At 57.2% G+C, this 13,838-nt stretch overlaps 1 protein-coding gene across 1 annotated transcript; it reads left to right on the top strand.

The window, feature by feature from the left end:
• Window positions 1-3,006: 3,006 nt before the first annotated feature.
• Window positions 3,007-8,434, top strand: PTGDR (prostaglandin D2 receptor). Its single transcript, XM_054635655.2, has 2 exons — window positions 3,007-4,141; window positions 7,526-8,434. The coding sequence occupies exons 1-2, from the start codon at window positions 3,320-3,322 to the stop codon at window positions 7,796-7,798; spliced, it is 1,095 nt and encodes a 364-aa protein (XP_054491630.1). The 5' UTR covers window positions 3,007-3,319; the 3' UTR covers window positions 7,799-8,434.
• Window positions 8,435-13,838: the final 5,404 nt, after the last annotated feature.

Here is a 13,838-nt window from a genome sequence, read left to right as displayed (position 1 = left end):
TCCCAGCCTGGCAATGTCCAGCAGGAGCTGCCAAAGCCTCAGTTCCGGCCCTCCAAAACCCTCTTTGGGCTCTAAATTGGGGTTTTCAAACACCAGGATAAACACTTCCAAAGGGAGAGCTGAGCTGAGGGGAGAGAATCCCGTGCTCCTGACCAAGAGCAGGCGGGCAGCAGGGGCTCTTTGGGAAAAGCCAGGCTTGGAAAAAACCCGGCACAGCAGCAGGGCAGGAGCTCCTCACCAAAATCTGGCAGGGAGAAGCTGGAAGGAGTCAAAAATTTTGGGAAAAGAAAAAAAAACAAAACCAAACAAAAAAAACCCCCCAACAAACAACTGAAATTCCTTGTGGATGCTTCAAGTTTTTCCAGCTCCTCATTTGTCTCTGGGGTTTGTGGCTGCTTTTTCTTCCGTTTTGGGTTGTTTTTATTCCGGTTTTTTTATTTTTTTCCCTCCTCCTCTCCTCCAGGAATGTGACCAGCCAGATGAGGGTCACGTCGGAAGAGTGACGAACGCACGGGGCAGATTCGTCATCCGTGGTGATGAGACTTTCTCCAAATAATTTTCCCCTCTCCTAATAGCTGCAATTTATGCAAATGAAGCCGGGGAAGAGCTAAATGGGGATTTGATGGGACCTGGCTGCCCACGCCCGGCTCTCTCCCAGCGGAGATGGAGGAGGGAGATGAGTCTGTGCTTACATTCCTGGCTGGGCACCTATCCCAGCCCCAGCCTGGCTCCAGGGATCCATCCCTCTCCACAGGGACGGATGGGCACTTGCTGGAACCCTCCATGCTGAGAATTTTAGGCTTTCTGTGTTTCAAGGCTCAGAGCCTCAAGAGAGCAAGAAGGATCAGCCTCGCTAAAACTTCCATCTTGCTTTATATATATTATTACATTCTAAACCCTTAAACTCTGAGTTTCCCACCCTGTGGCATCACACACTTCTATTCAAACCCCACACCCACAATCCCAGTGCTGTCATTCCATTTTGGAAGCTTCTCCACGGCCTCAGGTCAAATCCAGCGTTCTCCTGAGAGTTTGTGCCTTTGAACAGAGAAAGTCTAAATTGCTCAGCATCCAGGGTTCCAGCAGGCACCCTCAGCAGCAGGGGAAGGAATCCAGAGCAGGTGGAATCACCCCCTGCCCACCTGCTCTGGCACCCCCAGCCTCACCTGCACTGGGTGGTACCTCCTGTGCCTGCTCCCAGAGCATCAGAGCCACACTGATGGCCCCAAAAATTCCCTTCTCCATCCCAGCCTTCCCCGTGGAGCAGTGCAGGGTCAGGAGCAGCAGCACCTCCTGATCCTTTGGGGTTTCCAGCCACAGCTGGTGCAACCTGGGGCAGCACCCACCTCCAGAAGGGGCTGGGTTTTGTCTCAGTTCTTCCTCCTCCTCTTGCCAAGTGTTGAATTGCCACTGACCTTGGCCTTGTGGTGGCTGTGCAGGGACTTTCCCGTGCTGGGGGGGGCAGCCCAGAACTGCATTCTCTTCCCCTTCAGAGCAGATGTGGGAGTGTGGGGGGTCACAGCTCAGCTGCAGCTGATCCCATCCCTGGGATGGTCACAGAACCCAGAATGGTTTGGGCTGGAAAAGATCTCAAAGCCCACCCAGTTCCCACCCCCTGCCATGGCAGGGACACCTTCCACCATCCCAGGCTGCTCCAAGCCCTGTCCAGCCTGGCCTTGGGCACTGCCAGGGATCCAGGGCCTGCTCTGGGCACCCTGTGCCAGGGCCTCCTCCCTGGCATTTACAGCATCACAGCAGAGCTGGCACCAGCTGCTCCAGGCATCGGGACAAGCATTGTGCTCCCACTGAATCAGCTCTCCACAGGTGCTGGGCTCTCCTTCCCAACCTTCATCCTGGGGAAGAGCTGAGGGATCCCACACATCTCCCTGCCCCCATTCCCTGGGATCCCCGCAGGGACCACAGCGCAGGGTCAGCTCAGGAAGGCACTGGGTGTTTTCCAGAAGCTATTTTGGAGGATATCGTTCGGATTGCTTCCCAGGGCAGCCTGAATTTCCTCTCCCCCGGGGCCCCAGGCAGGAAGCGGCCTCTGGGTTCACGCTCAGCCCTAATGAGGGCAGCACTTCAACACCGACCGACCGTGGGTGAGAGCTGAGCTGCAACGAGTTTATCTTGATTTCTTCCGGACCTGGGACTTTCCCTTGCGCTGCCACAAACAGTCCCTGCCCTCCCTGCCGGAGGAATCACAAGAACTACCACTAAAACCTGCCATGCTGATGTCTGACCCCTCAAACCCCCGTTCCCGTCCCTGCTGTCATCTTGATACTCCCCTGCCCCTCGCGTACACTCATCCGGAGTAGCAAAGAGTGCTCTGAGAGCAGACAGGCACAGTTTCATGCTTATTCATCATCACATGCATCCTGCAAGGCGCTGTGTGTGTGTTTTGCAGCCGCTGTGCTGCGGTCGGAGCTGCTTTTCCTGGAAGGAGCTCCGGGGGCTTCTCCCGGGGTTTGCTGCTGGCACAGAGGGCACTGCCAGGGGCTGGGGGGTCAGAAACACACGGGACACCTGCGGGACGGGCTGCAGGCAGATGCGGCACCTGCTCATATTCTGGAATCTCTCAGAATTGTTTGGGTTGGACGGGATCTGAAAGATCATCCAGTTCCTGCTGCCGCGGGCAGGGACATTTTGCACTGCTTTGGCTTCTGTCCTGCGACACCCGCGGGGAATCAGCCCCAGCACCTTTCCCTGTCTCTGCGGGGGCTCAGCCCCAGCCCTGGGCGCTGTCACCCCTCCAGGGGCTCTGTCCCCCCTCTCCCGTAGCTCCCCGACCGTGCTCGGACCCCACTCCCGTCACCCCCGCGGGGCTCAGCCCCGTCCCCTTCCCGGCACCCCCAGCCCCAGGGGCTCAGCTCCAGCTCCGTCCCCTGCAGTGGCCGCTCCCAGAGCCCCTCACCCTCACCCGGGCACTCACCCCGGCCCCTTCCCCTCCCTCCTGCCGGGGGAGCAGCGCGGCCCCCCCGCCCCGCAGCCGAGCTCCGACGGCCGGGGCGGGCCGGGCGGCGAGAAGGGGCTGTCCCAGGGGCCGTGCCCGCTTGCACCGCACCTCCTCCTCCTCCTCCTCCTCTTCTCCCGCCTTCCTCTCTCCGCGGCGGGGGGACAGTCACCACCGGCAGCCGCGGCGCGGTGCGGTGCGCTCCATCCATCCATCGCATCCCATCGCATCCCATCGCATCCCATCGCATCCCATCCCGGTGCGGTGCGGGGTTCAGTCCGAACCCGGTGCGTGGGGACATTCCCCGCATCCCTGCGAGGAGGAGAGGGGCGTCCCTCTGAGCGCATCCCGGAGCGGGGCAATCCCATGGAGGCCGAGGGTTACCGCTGCCGCAGCAGCCGCCACATCGAGAGCGGCCAGTCGGCCGTGCCCAGCTCGGTGCTGTTCGCCGCCGGCCTTTTGGGGAACGTGCTGGCGCTGCTGCTGCTGGGCCAGCACCGCCGGCGCTCCCGCTCCTCGCCCGGGGGCCGCCCGCCGCGGGTCTCGGCCTTCTACGTGCTGGTGACAGCGCTGGCGGTCACCGACCTGCTGGGCAAGTGCCTGATCAGCCCCATGGTGCTGGCAGCCTACGCCTACAACCGCAGCCTCAGCCAGCTGGGGCCGGGCGTGCGCGGCGAGGAGCAGCCGGGGGTGCTGTGCCAGCTCTTCGCCTTCCTCATGGCTTTCTTCGGGCTGGCCCCCACGCTGCTGCTGCTGGCCATGGCTCTGGAGTGCTGGCTGTCCCTGGGACACCCCTATTTCTACCGGCGGCACCTGACCCGCCGCCTGGGCGCGGCGCTGGGGCCGGCGGCCGCGGGGCTGTGCGCGCTGTTCTGCGCGCTGCCGCTGCTGGGCTTCGGGGAGCCCATGCAGTACTGCCCGGGCACCTGGTGCTTCATCCGCATGGCCGGCGGCGGGCCGGGCCGCCTGGGCTTCCCCGTGCTCTACGCCAGCCTGATGGGCTTGCTGGTGCTGGCCATCGTGGCGTGCAACGTGAGCAGCATGCGGCAGCTGTACGGCATGGCCCGCAGGCAGCCCCGCCGCGGGACGGCCCCTGCTCCCGCCGCGCCGCGCATGGAGGAGCTCGACCACCTCGTCCTGCTGGGGCTCATGACCGTCCTCTTCACCGTCTGCTCCCTGCCGCTCATCGTGAGTAATGCCGGGAGAACCGTCCTGCTCCTGGGAGGCTGGGGGGAGATGCTGTGTGCCGAGCGGGGGCCGGTCAGTGCGGGAAATCCTTCGGGGAATAGCCGGTCCTCAGCGCCGTGCACTCACAGGGAGGTTGGATGGATGATTTGGCCCCCTTGGAATAGCCCCCACCCTGTCCATGGGGGTCAGGCACGCTGGAATATCCCCCCCACCAGCCCTTGGGAGCCTGGGGGGCTGCATTGGCCCCCCTCAAATTCTCATCACCCCATGCAACAAGGGGTGGTCGTTGCATTAATCCATTTGGAAGAAAATCCTTTCTTAGCACTACCTCCTCACAGGGAGGTTGGATGGATGATTTGGCCCCATTGGAATAGCCCCCACCCTGTCCATGGGGGTCAGGCACCCTGGAATTTCCCCCCTGCCAGCCCCTGGGACTGTGGGTGGCTGCTTTGACCCCCCTCAAGTTCTCATCACCCCACTCCTCAGGGGTTTGTCGTTGCATTAATCCATTTGGAAAAATATCCTTTCTTAGCACCATCTCCTCACAGGGAGGTTGGATGGATGATTTGGCCCCTTTGGAATAGTTCCCCACCCTGTCCGTGGGGGTCAGGCATGAATTTCCTGGAATTTTCCTGGAATTTCCCCCCCACCAGCCACTGCGAGCCTGGGTTGTTGCTTTGCCCCCCCTCAAATTCTCATCACCCCAGGAGCTGGACATTGCATTCATCCACTTGGAAGAATATCCTTTCTCAGCACCATCTCCTCCTCCTCGCAGAGAGGTTGGATTGATGATTTGGCCCCCTTGGGTTGGTCCCTGAGCCTGTCCAGGGGGGTCAGGCTGTTGTTAAAGCACCCTGGAATATCCCCCCCACCAGCACCACTCAGTCCTGGGGAGCTCTGAGCTCTGATTTTGGGATAAACCCCGACACCACCACCAGCTCCTGGCGGCCAAGGCTTTGCCTGCTCCTAAATCCTCCCCCACTCTGCCCACAGGGACCAGGTCATTGCCTAAAATTCCTTGGAATAATCCCCCCACCCCCACCACCCCCCTCTCCCAGGGGTCAGGGTTTGTTTGGGCCCCTTGGAATAAACTCTGGAGCCACCCCCCACTCCCGGGGGTGCCAGGAGATCATTGCTTTAGTCCCTTGTGAGTGACCCACCCCTGCCACCCTCCAGGATCCCCTCCAAGGGTCAGGTTATGGCTTTAATCCCCTTGGAATAAATCCCCCCTGCCCTGGCTCCACTATCCCATTCTGGGACTTGCCCACCCTCGACGCAAACACCGCATTCCCAGTCCTCAATTTATCGAAATTAATTAAATAAATTAAATTATTTTGTAATAAATAACAAACAAATAAATAAATTTTAATTAAAGATTGTCCTTTAACCCCCATGGAATAATGTCCACCACCCATCCTGGGATGGGGGAATTAATTCATTGCTTAATCCTCCTGGAATAACCACAACAACCCCCCCCACCCTGTCCTGGGGGTTGATTTATGGCTCAAATTTCCCTGGAATATTTGCCCCCGCCCCTTCTGTCCCGGCCAGGGTCATTCCATTGCCCCTCCCTGGAATACCCAATCCCAGCACCACATCCCCAGGGGTCAGCTCATTGGTTTAACCCCCTAAACCAACCCCCCATCATCACCTCTCTGTCCCAGAGGTGTTGGAGGGGTCAGTGAATTATTCCAGTCCTATCTGAGTGTCCCCTCCCCATCCCCGGGATCAGTTTGCTGCTTTAACTCCATTGGAATTGCACCCACCCCCATCCCATCACCACCCCTCTGTTCCTCTGAGGGTCCCCCTGAGGGGTTTAAGGTTTGGGAGGGGGGTGTCAGTTCCTGGCATCAGACACCTCAATAACCCCCCATTCCCACCCTTATCAGACCCCTCAATCCCCCCATCTCCACCCTTATCTGACCCTTCAAAACCCCCATTCCCACCCTTATCAGACCCTTCAAAACCCCCATTCCCACCCCATGAGACCCCTCAATAATCCCCCATTCCCATCTCATCTGACCCTTCAAAGCCCCCAATTCCCACCCTTATCAACCCTTTAAAACCCATCTCTCTCATCTGACCCTTCAAATACCCCCATTCCCATCCTTATCAGACCCCTCAATAACCCCACATTCCCACCCCATCAGACCCTTCAAAACTCCCCAAATCCCACCCCATCAGACCCTTCAAAACCCCCCATTCCCACCCTTATCAGACCCTTCAGTAACCCCCTCACATCCCAAAGCTGCTGGGCAGATCCAGCTCCCTGTGACCCCTCCAAAATCCTCTCACTTCTTCCCCAGGGGTTGGAGCCCCCCAGCAGGAGGGACCCCTCACTGCCCCTTTGTCCCCCTCTCCTGGGCGGGATCCTGCAATTCCACCTTTCCATGGTGGGATCCTGCAGTTCCACCTTTCCATGGGTCAGATCCTGCAGTTCCACTTTTCCATGGGTGGGATCCTGCAGTTCCACCTTTCCATGGGTGGGATCCTGTAATTCCACCTTTCCATGGGTGGGATCCTGTAATTCCACCTTTCCATGGGTCAGATCCTGCAATTCCACCTTTCCATGGGTCAGATCCTGCAATTCCACCTTTCCATGGGTCAGATCCTGCAGTTCCACTTTTCCATGGGTCAGGTCCTACACTTCCACCTTTCCATCACCCCCTGCAGGCAGAGCTGCTGGCACAGGCAGGGCCACCCCAAAATCAGGGTGGGAGCTGTGCATGGGTGACAATTTCCACATCCTCTTCCTGACTCTGGAGCCACCCCATGAGGTGTCAGCCACCCACAGCTCTGGCACAGCTGGGCTCAAACTGGTTTTGTGACCAGCCCAGGCTGAATCCCTGCTGAGTTATCCAATGGATGGATCCCATTTCCATGGCAAGGGGATCAGCACAAGTGGGGTGGGGACAGAGCAGCACCTGCCAAGGCTGGATGATTCCTTCATCCATGAAGAAATCCTGGTCACTGGGTCCACATTTCCACCTCTAACATCCTTGTCCTGATAGGATGTGCTGTCCCTGAGCCACGACCATCCCTGATCCTGCCCCACTCCCAGCTGGATCCACAACCCACAGTAACCCTCTCAGTAACCCCCCATCCCCACCCCCGTGTCCCAAAGCTGCTGGGCAGGTCCAGCTCCCTGTGACCACCCCAAAATCCTCTCACATCCTCCCCAGGGGTGGGAGACCCTCGGCAGGAGGGACCCCTCGCCGCCCCCTTTGTCCCCTGATGCCATCCATGGGGTTAAAACTTCTTTTGCTACCCTGGGATTATTTTTACCCCCACCACAGCAAGACCTCCCTTCATTCCCCTTAATTTCCTTCCCTAATTTCTCCCGTTTGGTGGATATTTATTTTTATTTCTTTTTTTTTTTGCCAGATCCGCGCCTACATGGGAGCTTTCGCTGCCGATTTCAACGAGAACGCCGACCTGAGCGCGCTGCGCTTCCTCTCCGTCAACTCCATCGTGGACCCCTGGGTCTTCATCATCTTCCGCACCTCCGTCTTCCGCTCCTTCGTGCGCCGCGTCTGCCGCCGCCTGGGCTCCCGCAGAGCCTCCCTGCCCCAGGAGGGCTCCAGCCCCGCCGGTGACAGCCGCTTCTGTCCCCCGGGCTGCCGCAGGACAGCTCCGCCGCCGCCCGGCATCCCCTGAGCGCCGCGATGCTGCCGCACACGCCGGCGGCTGCCGGCGAGGATGAGGAGCGAGCCTTCGGCCCCGCAGCCCTGCCCTGGAGCATCCCGAGGCGCCACAGGGCGGTGGCAGGGCGGGGACGGCGTCCAGCTCGCTGCGAGGGACGCCGTGAAGGGTTTCTGTGCCCTGCCCACGTTGTGGTTTTGCCCCGGAGAGGATCTGGGATCTCCTGGGATGTGGGAATGTTCCGAGCAGCGGCGATTCGAGGAGGGTTTGGGGAGAGCCCAGCTCCAGGAAGGCAGAGGGGCTTTGGAGTGTGGGGGACACACAGGGAGGAGAAGCGAGGGTGTGTCCCTGTGGAATGAAAGTGGTTCAGTGTTTCATCACCTTGGCCTGTGCACGATCCCGTTCCGTGCCAAGGAATGGGTTTGGGGTGTCCCCAGACTGGGTGAGGGGCAGGAGGGACTCAGAAATTCCAGCAGCAATTCCTGGTGTGAGGAGGAACTGGATGCAGGTGGAATCCCTCCCTGGCACACCTGGAATCCCTGCCCAGGGTCTTCCCTATTCCCAAGGCAGGGCTGTGGTTTGTCCGCCCTTATCTCGCTCTTCTCTGGAAAACTCTGAGCACTGATGTTGCATTTGTGCTCCTCAGCCGTACCTGTTGTGCTGTAATTATTTAAATTCAGTATTTATGACTGTCCTGAGCCTTCATGAGAGCAGTAATTGAGAGAACACAGAGCCTCGGTGCGAGCGTGCAAGAGGGCAATCCTTTTAATGGAAGATCCATTTCCTCTAAACCACAGGTATTAACTGGATCTAATTTTTGCCTTAAGTGATTATTTAGGCCAAAAAAATTACGATGACCAACGGTTTAGTGCCCTTGGAGGAGACAGAGGGTATTTCTCTCCTCTGTTTAGCTAAGCCTTGCAAGGTGTAGCCGTGTTCCTGCCCGCTCTCACATGATGTTTACTCTTGGTGTCAAACAGATTCTGCTTTTGAAGGAAAAATATCTTGGAGTTTTTGGAGGTGACCTGCTGGGGTTGCCTCTGGCTGTTGCTCCCAAGCTGGATAAAAGGGCAGAGCTGCATTTGGGGATGTTTTGGGGGCACCTGTGAGCTGCCAGCTCGGTGCCTCTCCTCGGGGTTTTCTGAGGAGAAAGGAGGAAACGAGGGTTGGTTCATGGATTGGTTTCATGTTACTGGCATGGTATTGACTTGGAGATGGCTCACGTGGGGCTGCAGAGTCAACAGTTCCCAGCCTGCTCCGTGGCTTTCCTGGGATCTGTTCCACTGCAGCCAGGTGAGATAACAGCCCTGGAAAACTTTGTTGTTGTCCCCCTAAACTGGGATCTCCTTCCCCCAGAGAGATCCGGGCTCCACTCGGGACAGACGGAGCAGGCACGGCCAGGCTGGGAGTGTTTGATGTGGGATCATGGAATAATCACTGAGGTGGGATAAGATTTCCAAGCTGAGGGCATTCTGGGTGTGCAGGGCATCATCTGCCCCTGGTGCCTGTGAGGATTCACCCCTGGAGAGGCCCTGGCCCAGGAAATTCCCTGCCCCATGACGTGTGTGTTTGGATCCCAGGGTAACCACCATCCATGGAAATCAGTAATTAAACCAACACAAACCAAATCATTGTTCTTTATTAAGGTGCAAAAATAGACTCCCTCTGAGCCCCTAGACGATGCAAACACCTCATCACTGACCCATCCATGATTTTATCATCTCAGGAAATAACCCATGGAACCACCTGCAGCATCCCTGCTCCCTGGCTGGGACCACACATTTCCCAGTGACCTTGACGCGCTCCCCTGGCTGGAGCAGCACTTTTAATCGGGATCCTGCCCTTCCTGCTGTGGGAACAGACTCGGAGTCTCCAGCCGGGCGCTGCTGCTCCCTCCAGGTGAGCCAAGCGGCGGCCGCAGCCAGCGAGGCTTGGGCTCAGGGCTGTTCCTCAGGAGGATCAATCCTGGATCCCAGCTGTTCCTCAGGAGGATCAATCCTGGCTCCTGGCTGCTCCTCCAGGAGGATCAATCCTGGATCCCAGCTGTTCCTCCAGGAGGATCAATCCTGGCTCCTGGCTGCTCCTCCAGGAGGATCAATCCTGGCTCCAGGCTGTTCCTCCAGGAGGATCAATCCTGGCTCCCGGCTGTTCCTCAGGAGGATCAATCCTGGATCCCGGCTGTTCCTCAGGAGGATCAATCCTGGCTCCCAACTGTTCCTCCAGGAGGATCAATCCTCATTCCCAGCTGTTCCTCAGGAGGATCAATCCTGGCTCCTGGCTGTTCCTCCAGGAGGATCAATCCTGGCTCCTGGCTGCTCCTCAGGAGGATCAATCCTCATTCCCGGCTGTTCCTCCAGGAGGATCAATCCTGGCTCCCAGCTGTTCCTCAGGAGGATCAATCCTGGCTCCCAGCTGTTCCTCAGGAGGATCAATCCTGGCTCCCGGCTGTTCCTCAGGAGGATCAATCCTGGCTCCCGGCTGTTCCCGGGGCTGCCGTGTCCCCATCCTTGCCAGAGATGGCAGCACGTCCCCAGCCAGGAGGAGCCAGGAGCCCACGGGTGTTCCCCACCCCAAGCTGGTCCCTTGGGCAGCCCATTTTCAGTGCCTCAACACAGAATTCACAGAATCACAGAATCAGAGAATGATGAGGTTGGAAGAGACCTCTAAGATCATCGAGCCCAACCTGTGCCCTCACACCTCACCCAGACTATAGCACCCAGTGCCATGTCCAGGCTTTTTTTAAACACACCCAGAGATGGTGATTCCACCTCCTCCCTGGGAAGAGCATTCCAGTACTTTATTATTCTTTTGATGAAAATTTTTTTCCTAAAACACGTACAATTTGGGGCTTCAGGAGCTATGTGGAAGCTTAGATCCCCTCCTTACCGAATCTGGGAAAGATCAAAATAAAAGGGAAATATAAATTAAATATGAATTGGAATGAAAAATCCCGACAGCGCGTGGGTTGGTTTTGTAAATGTTGCTAAATAGGAGGCGAAAAGGCTCAGGGAGCTGCAGCTGAGGAGGGGAGAGCGGCTGTGGAGCCCTGGCTGATCGCATCCTCCCCGGGCTCCTGCAGTGCTCAGTCATTCCCCTGGGGACCCCTCCGTGCCAGCCTGGCGCTCCCCAGGGGCCGGACCTGCCGCTTAATGGAGGCGATAAAGAGACGCTAAAGAGACGCTAAAGAGACGATAAAGAGAGGATAAAGAGAGGATTTAGAGACGCTAAAGAGAGGATAAAGAGACGCTAAAGAGACGCTGCTCAGCTCGGGGCTGCAGCTCCACACCAGCGATGCTCTTTGGGGGCTCTTGTACGTCCCTGTCCCCTCCCAGCGCTGCCAGCTGCCCTGTCCCACGCTGTCACTGCTGCCACCAGCATCCCGCTCCTTTCCTGAACATAAATCACACTCAGGGTGTTGTTTGGGGTTTTTTTGGTTTTTTTTTTTTCAGCTCATGAAATACAGGCACAACTTTGCTCAAGTTCATTTCCCGACAAATTGTTTCGCTCTTGCAAAGAGCCCTTTTTTTTATCGTTATTTTTTTTATTGCCTCCTGCATTTTTCAGCTGTTCTGCAAGCAGGGAGGCCGTGCCTGGGCAGGCAGCAGTGCCAGGGCTGCCAGCAGCCAGCCCAGGGGTGGCTTCCTCTGGTTTTTAACCCATGCACCCAAAACCTGGCCCAGTGCTCAGCCCTGCTTGGCCAGGATGGGGAGGGAGGCTGCTGGAAGCTCTGGAGCACGAGATAAGGGGTGGGAGGGTTTGGAAGAGAAGTGTTGTGTGGATTTGTTAAACACAGGTCAGGATGGGGGTTTGGCTCAAAAGGGATGAAATCCACTCACCACAAACAGGTTTGGTTCACAAAGGGGCGAAATCCACTCACCATAAACAGGTTTGGCTCAAAAAGGATGAAATTCACTCGCCATAAATGGGTTTGGTTCAAAAGGGATGAAATCCACTCACCAACAACGGGTTTGGTTCAAAAGGGGTGAAATCCATTCACCACAAACAGGTTTGGTTCAAAAAGGGGTGAAATCCACTCACCAACAACGGGTTTGGTTCAAAAGGGATGAAATCCACTCACCACAAACAGGTTTGGTTCAAAAAGGGTGAAATCCACTCACCATAAACAGGTTTGGTTCAAAAAGGATGAAATCCACTCACCATAAACAGGTTTGGTTCAAAAAGTGGTGAAATCCACACACCATAAACAGGAGGGATGGACTCCTCCATGTCCCTGGTGCCAGACCCACCCTTTAAAATCCACCAGGGATGGAGCAGGATCCCAACACCCTCCCCAGCCACAGGCAGCAAATTCCAGAGGCTGAGCCTTCTCTATGAAGCTCATCAAACTTTCCTGTAAGCTCAGAGTGTTTTCTCCAACTGGGCCAAGCCTGGAAATATTCTTGTAGGGAAAACAATGCCAACAAACCTTGACTGCATGCATGAGGGGCTGGAGCGTGTCCAGGGAAGGGAATGGAGCTGGGGAAGGGTCTGGAGCCCCAGGAGGGGCTGAGGGAGCTGGGCAGGGGCTGCAGAATCCCTGAGGGAGCCGGGCAGGGGCTGCAGAATCCCTGAGGGAGCTGGGCAGGGGCTGCAGAATCCCTGAGGGAGCTGGGCAGGGGCTGCAGAATCCCTGAGGGAGCTGGGCAGGGGCTGCAGAATCCCTGAGGGAGCTGGGCAGGGGCTGCAGAATCCCTGAGGGAGCTGGGCAGGGGCTCAGCCTGGAGCAAAGGAGGCTCAGGGGGCCCTTGTGGCTCTGCACAGCTCCTGCCAGGAGGGGACAGCCGGGGCAGGGACAGGCTCTGCTCCAGGGCACAGGGACAGGACAGGGGAAGCAGCCACAAGCTGCACCAGGAGAGGTTTGGAGAAAATTGGATATTGGAGAAAATTTCTCTGCCCAGGGCAGTGGTGGAGTCCCCATCCCTGGAGGGATTTAAAAACTGTGAGGATGTGGCACTTGGGGACAGGGGTCAGTGGTAGTTCTTGGTAGTGCTGGGGGAATGGTTGGACTCAGTGTCTTAGAGGACTTTTCCAACTTAAATAATTCTAGGATTTGATATGGCCCTCGCTAGAGGCAGGACAGGAGCTAAACATGGAAGCAAAGGGAAGAAAACAAACACTTCCCAAGGCAGGACAGATTGTACCAAGCAGCCTGTTCCTGGTTTCCAGCACACAAGGGGGAATGAAAAAAAAAAAAAAATACAAAAGCCCAGCAATTTTCCTATTATTGCAGAAAAATCCCATCAGAGACAATTGTCAGTGGAGAAGCCTGAAGCCCCAGAAGGGTATTTAAGGCTCCATTAGGCTGCCAGGAAAATGAGCTCCAGAAGAAGCCAAAACCCCTTCCTGAGCTGTGACACGGAACGCCAGAAAGGAGTGGGAGGCTGGGAAAAGCCTTGGAGGACCCTACAGGGTGCCTGCTGCTTGGAAAGGGGCTCTGGGTGGGCATTCTGCATGGATCAGGGCAGGGCTCAGCCTCAGCTGGGTTTGTGGGAGGCACAAAGGAGGCTGAAGGTGCCAGGGTGCCCCCACCCTCTGGCATCAAACAGGATGGCTCCCACCAACAGCTGTGTCCCTGTGCTGGGGTGCTCTGCTGGCTCAGGACTGGAAGCAGGGCTGAAGGAGCTCCTGGGATGTGTTTTCCTGGTGGTGAGGTGGTCTGGGATGGCTTAAACACCATCCCCTCAGTCCCTCCCATCGATCTGGCCATGGGAGCAGAGCTGGGGCTGGGGCTTTGCCGCCTCAGCCTCAGCACTCTGAGCAGCCCTTGGAGCTGTGTGTGAGAGCAGAAAGCAAAGCCAGGCCTGGGAGTGGCCCCTCAGAGATGGAGGTGCTGTCACAAACCGCAGCTCCCCCGGCTCTGGAGTTTGTTGTGCCCCAAGTTTCCTTTGCGAAGTTCCTGTTACAAAAGCGTGGTTTTAAAATAAAATAACAGCCAAAGCCACCGGTGTGGCTGTGACCTGCTGTGTCCTCGCTGGAGTCTGCCCTGCCGCTGAGGTGCAGGGAGTAAATTAAAAGTTAAATTGTTACAGCTGTCAGGACAGCCCCAGGGCCACGG

Source organism: Agelaius phoeniceus, chromosome 6, assembly GCF_051311805.1.
Source record: "Agelaius phoeniceus isolate bAgePho1 chromosome 6, bAgePho1.hap1, whole genome shotgun sequence".
NCBI classification, from domain to species: domain Eukaryota; kingdom Metazoa; phylum Chordata; class Aves; order Passeriformes; family Icteridae; genus Agelaius; species Agelaius phoeniceus.
The sequence above is the reverse complement of the archived record's forward strand: the minus strand, read 5'-3'. Positions and strand labels throughout refer to the sequence as shown.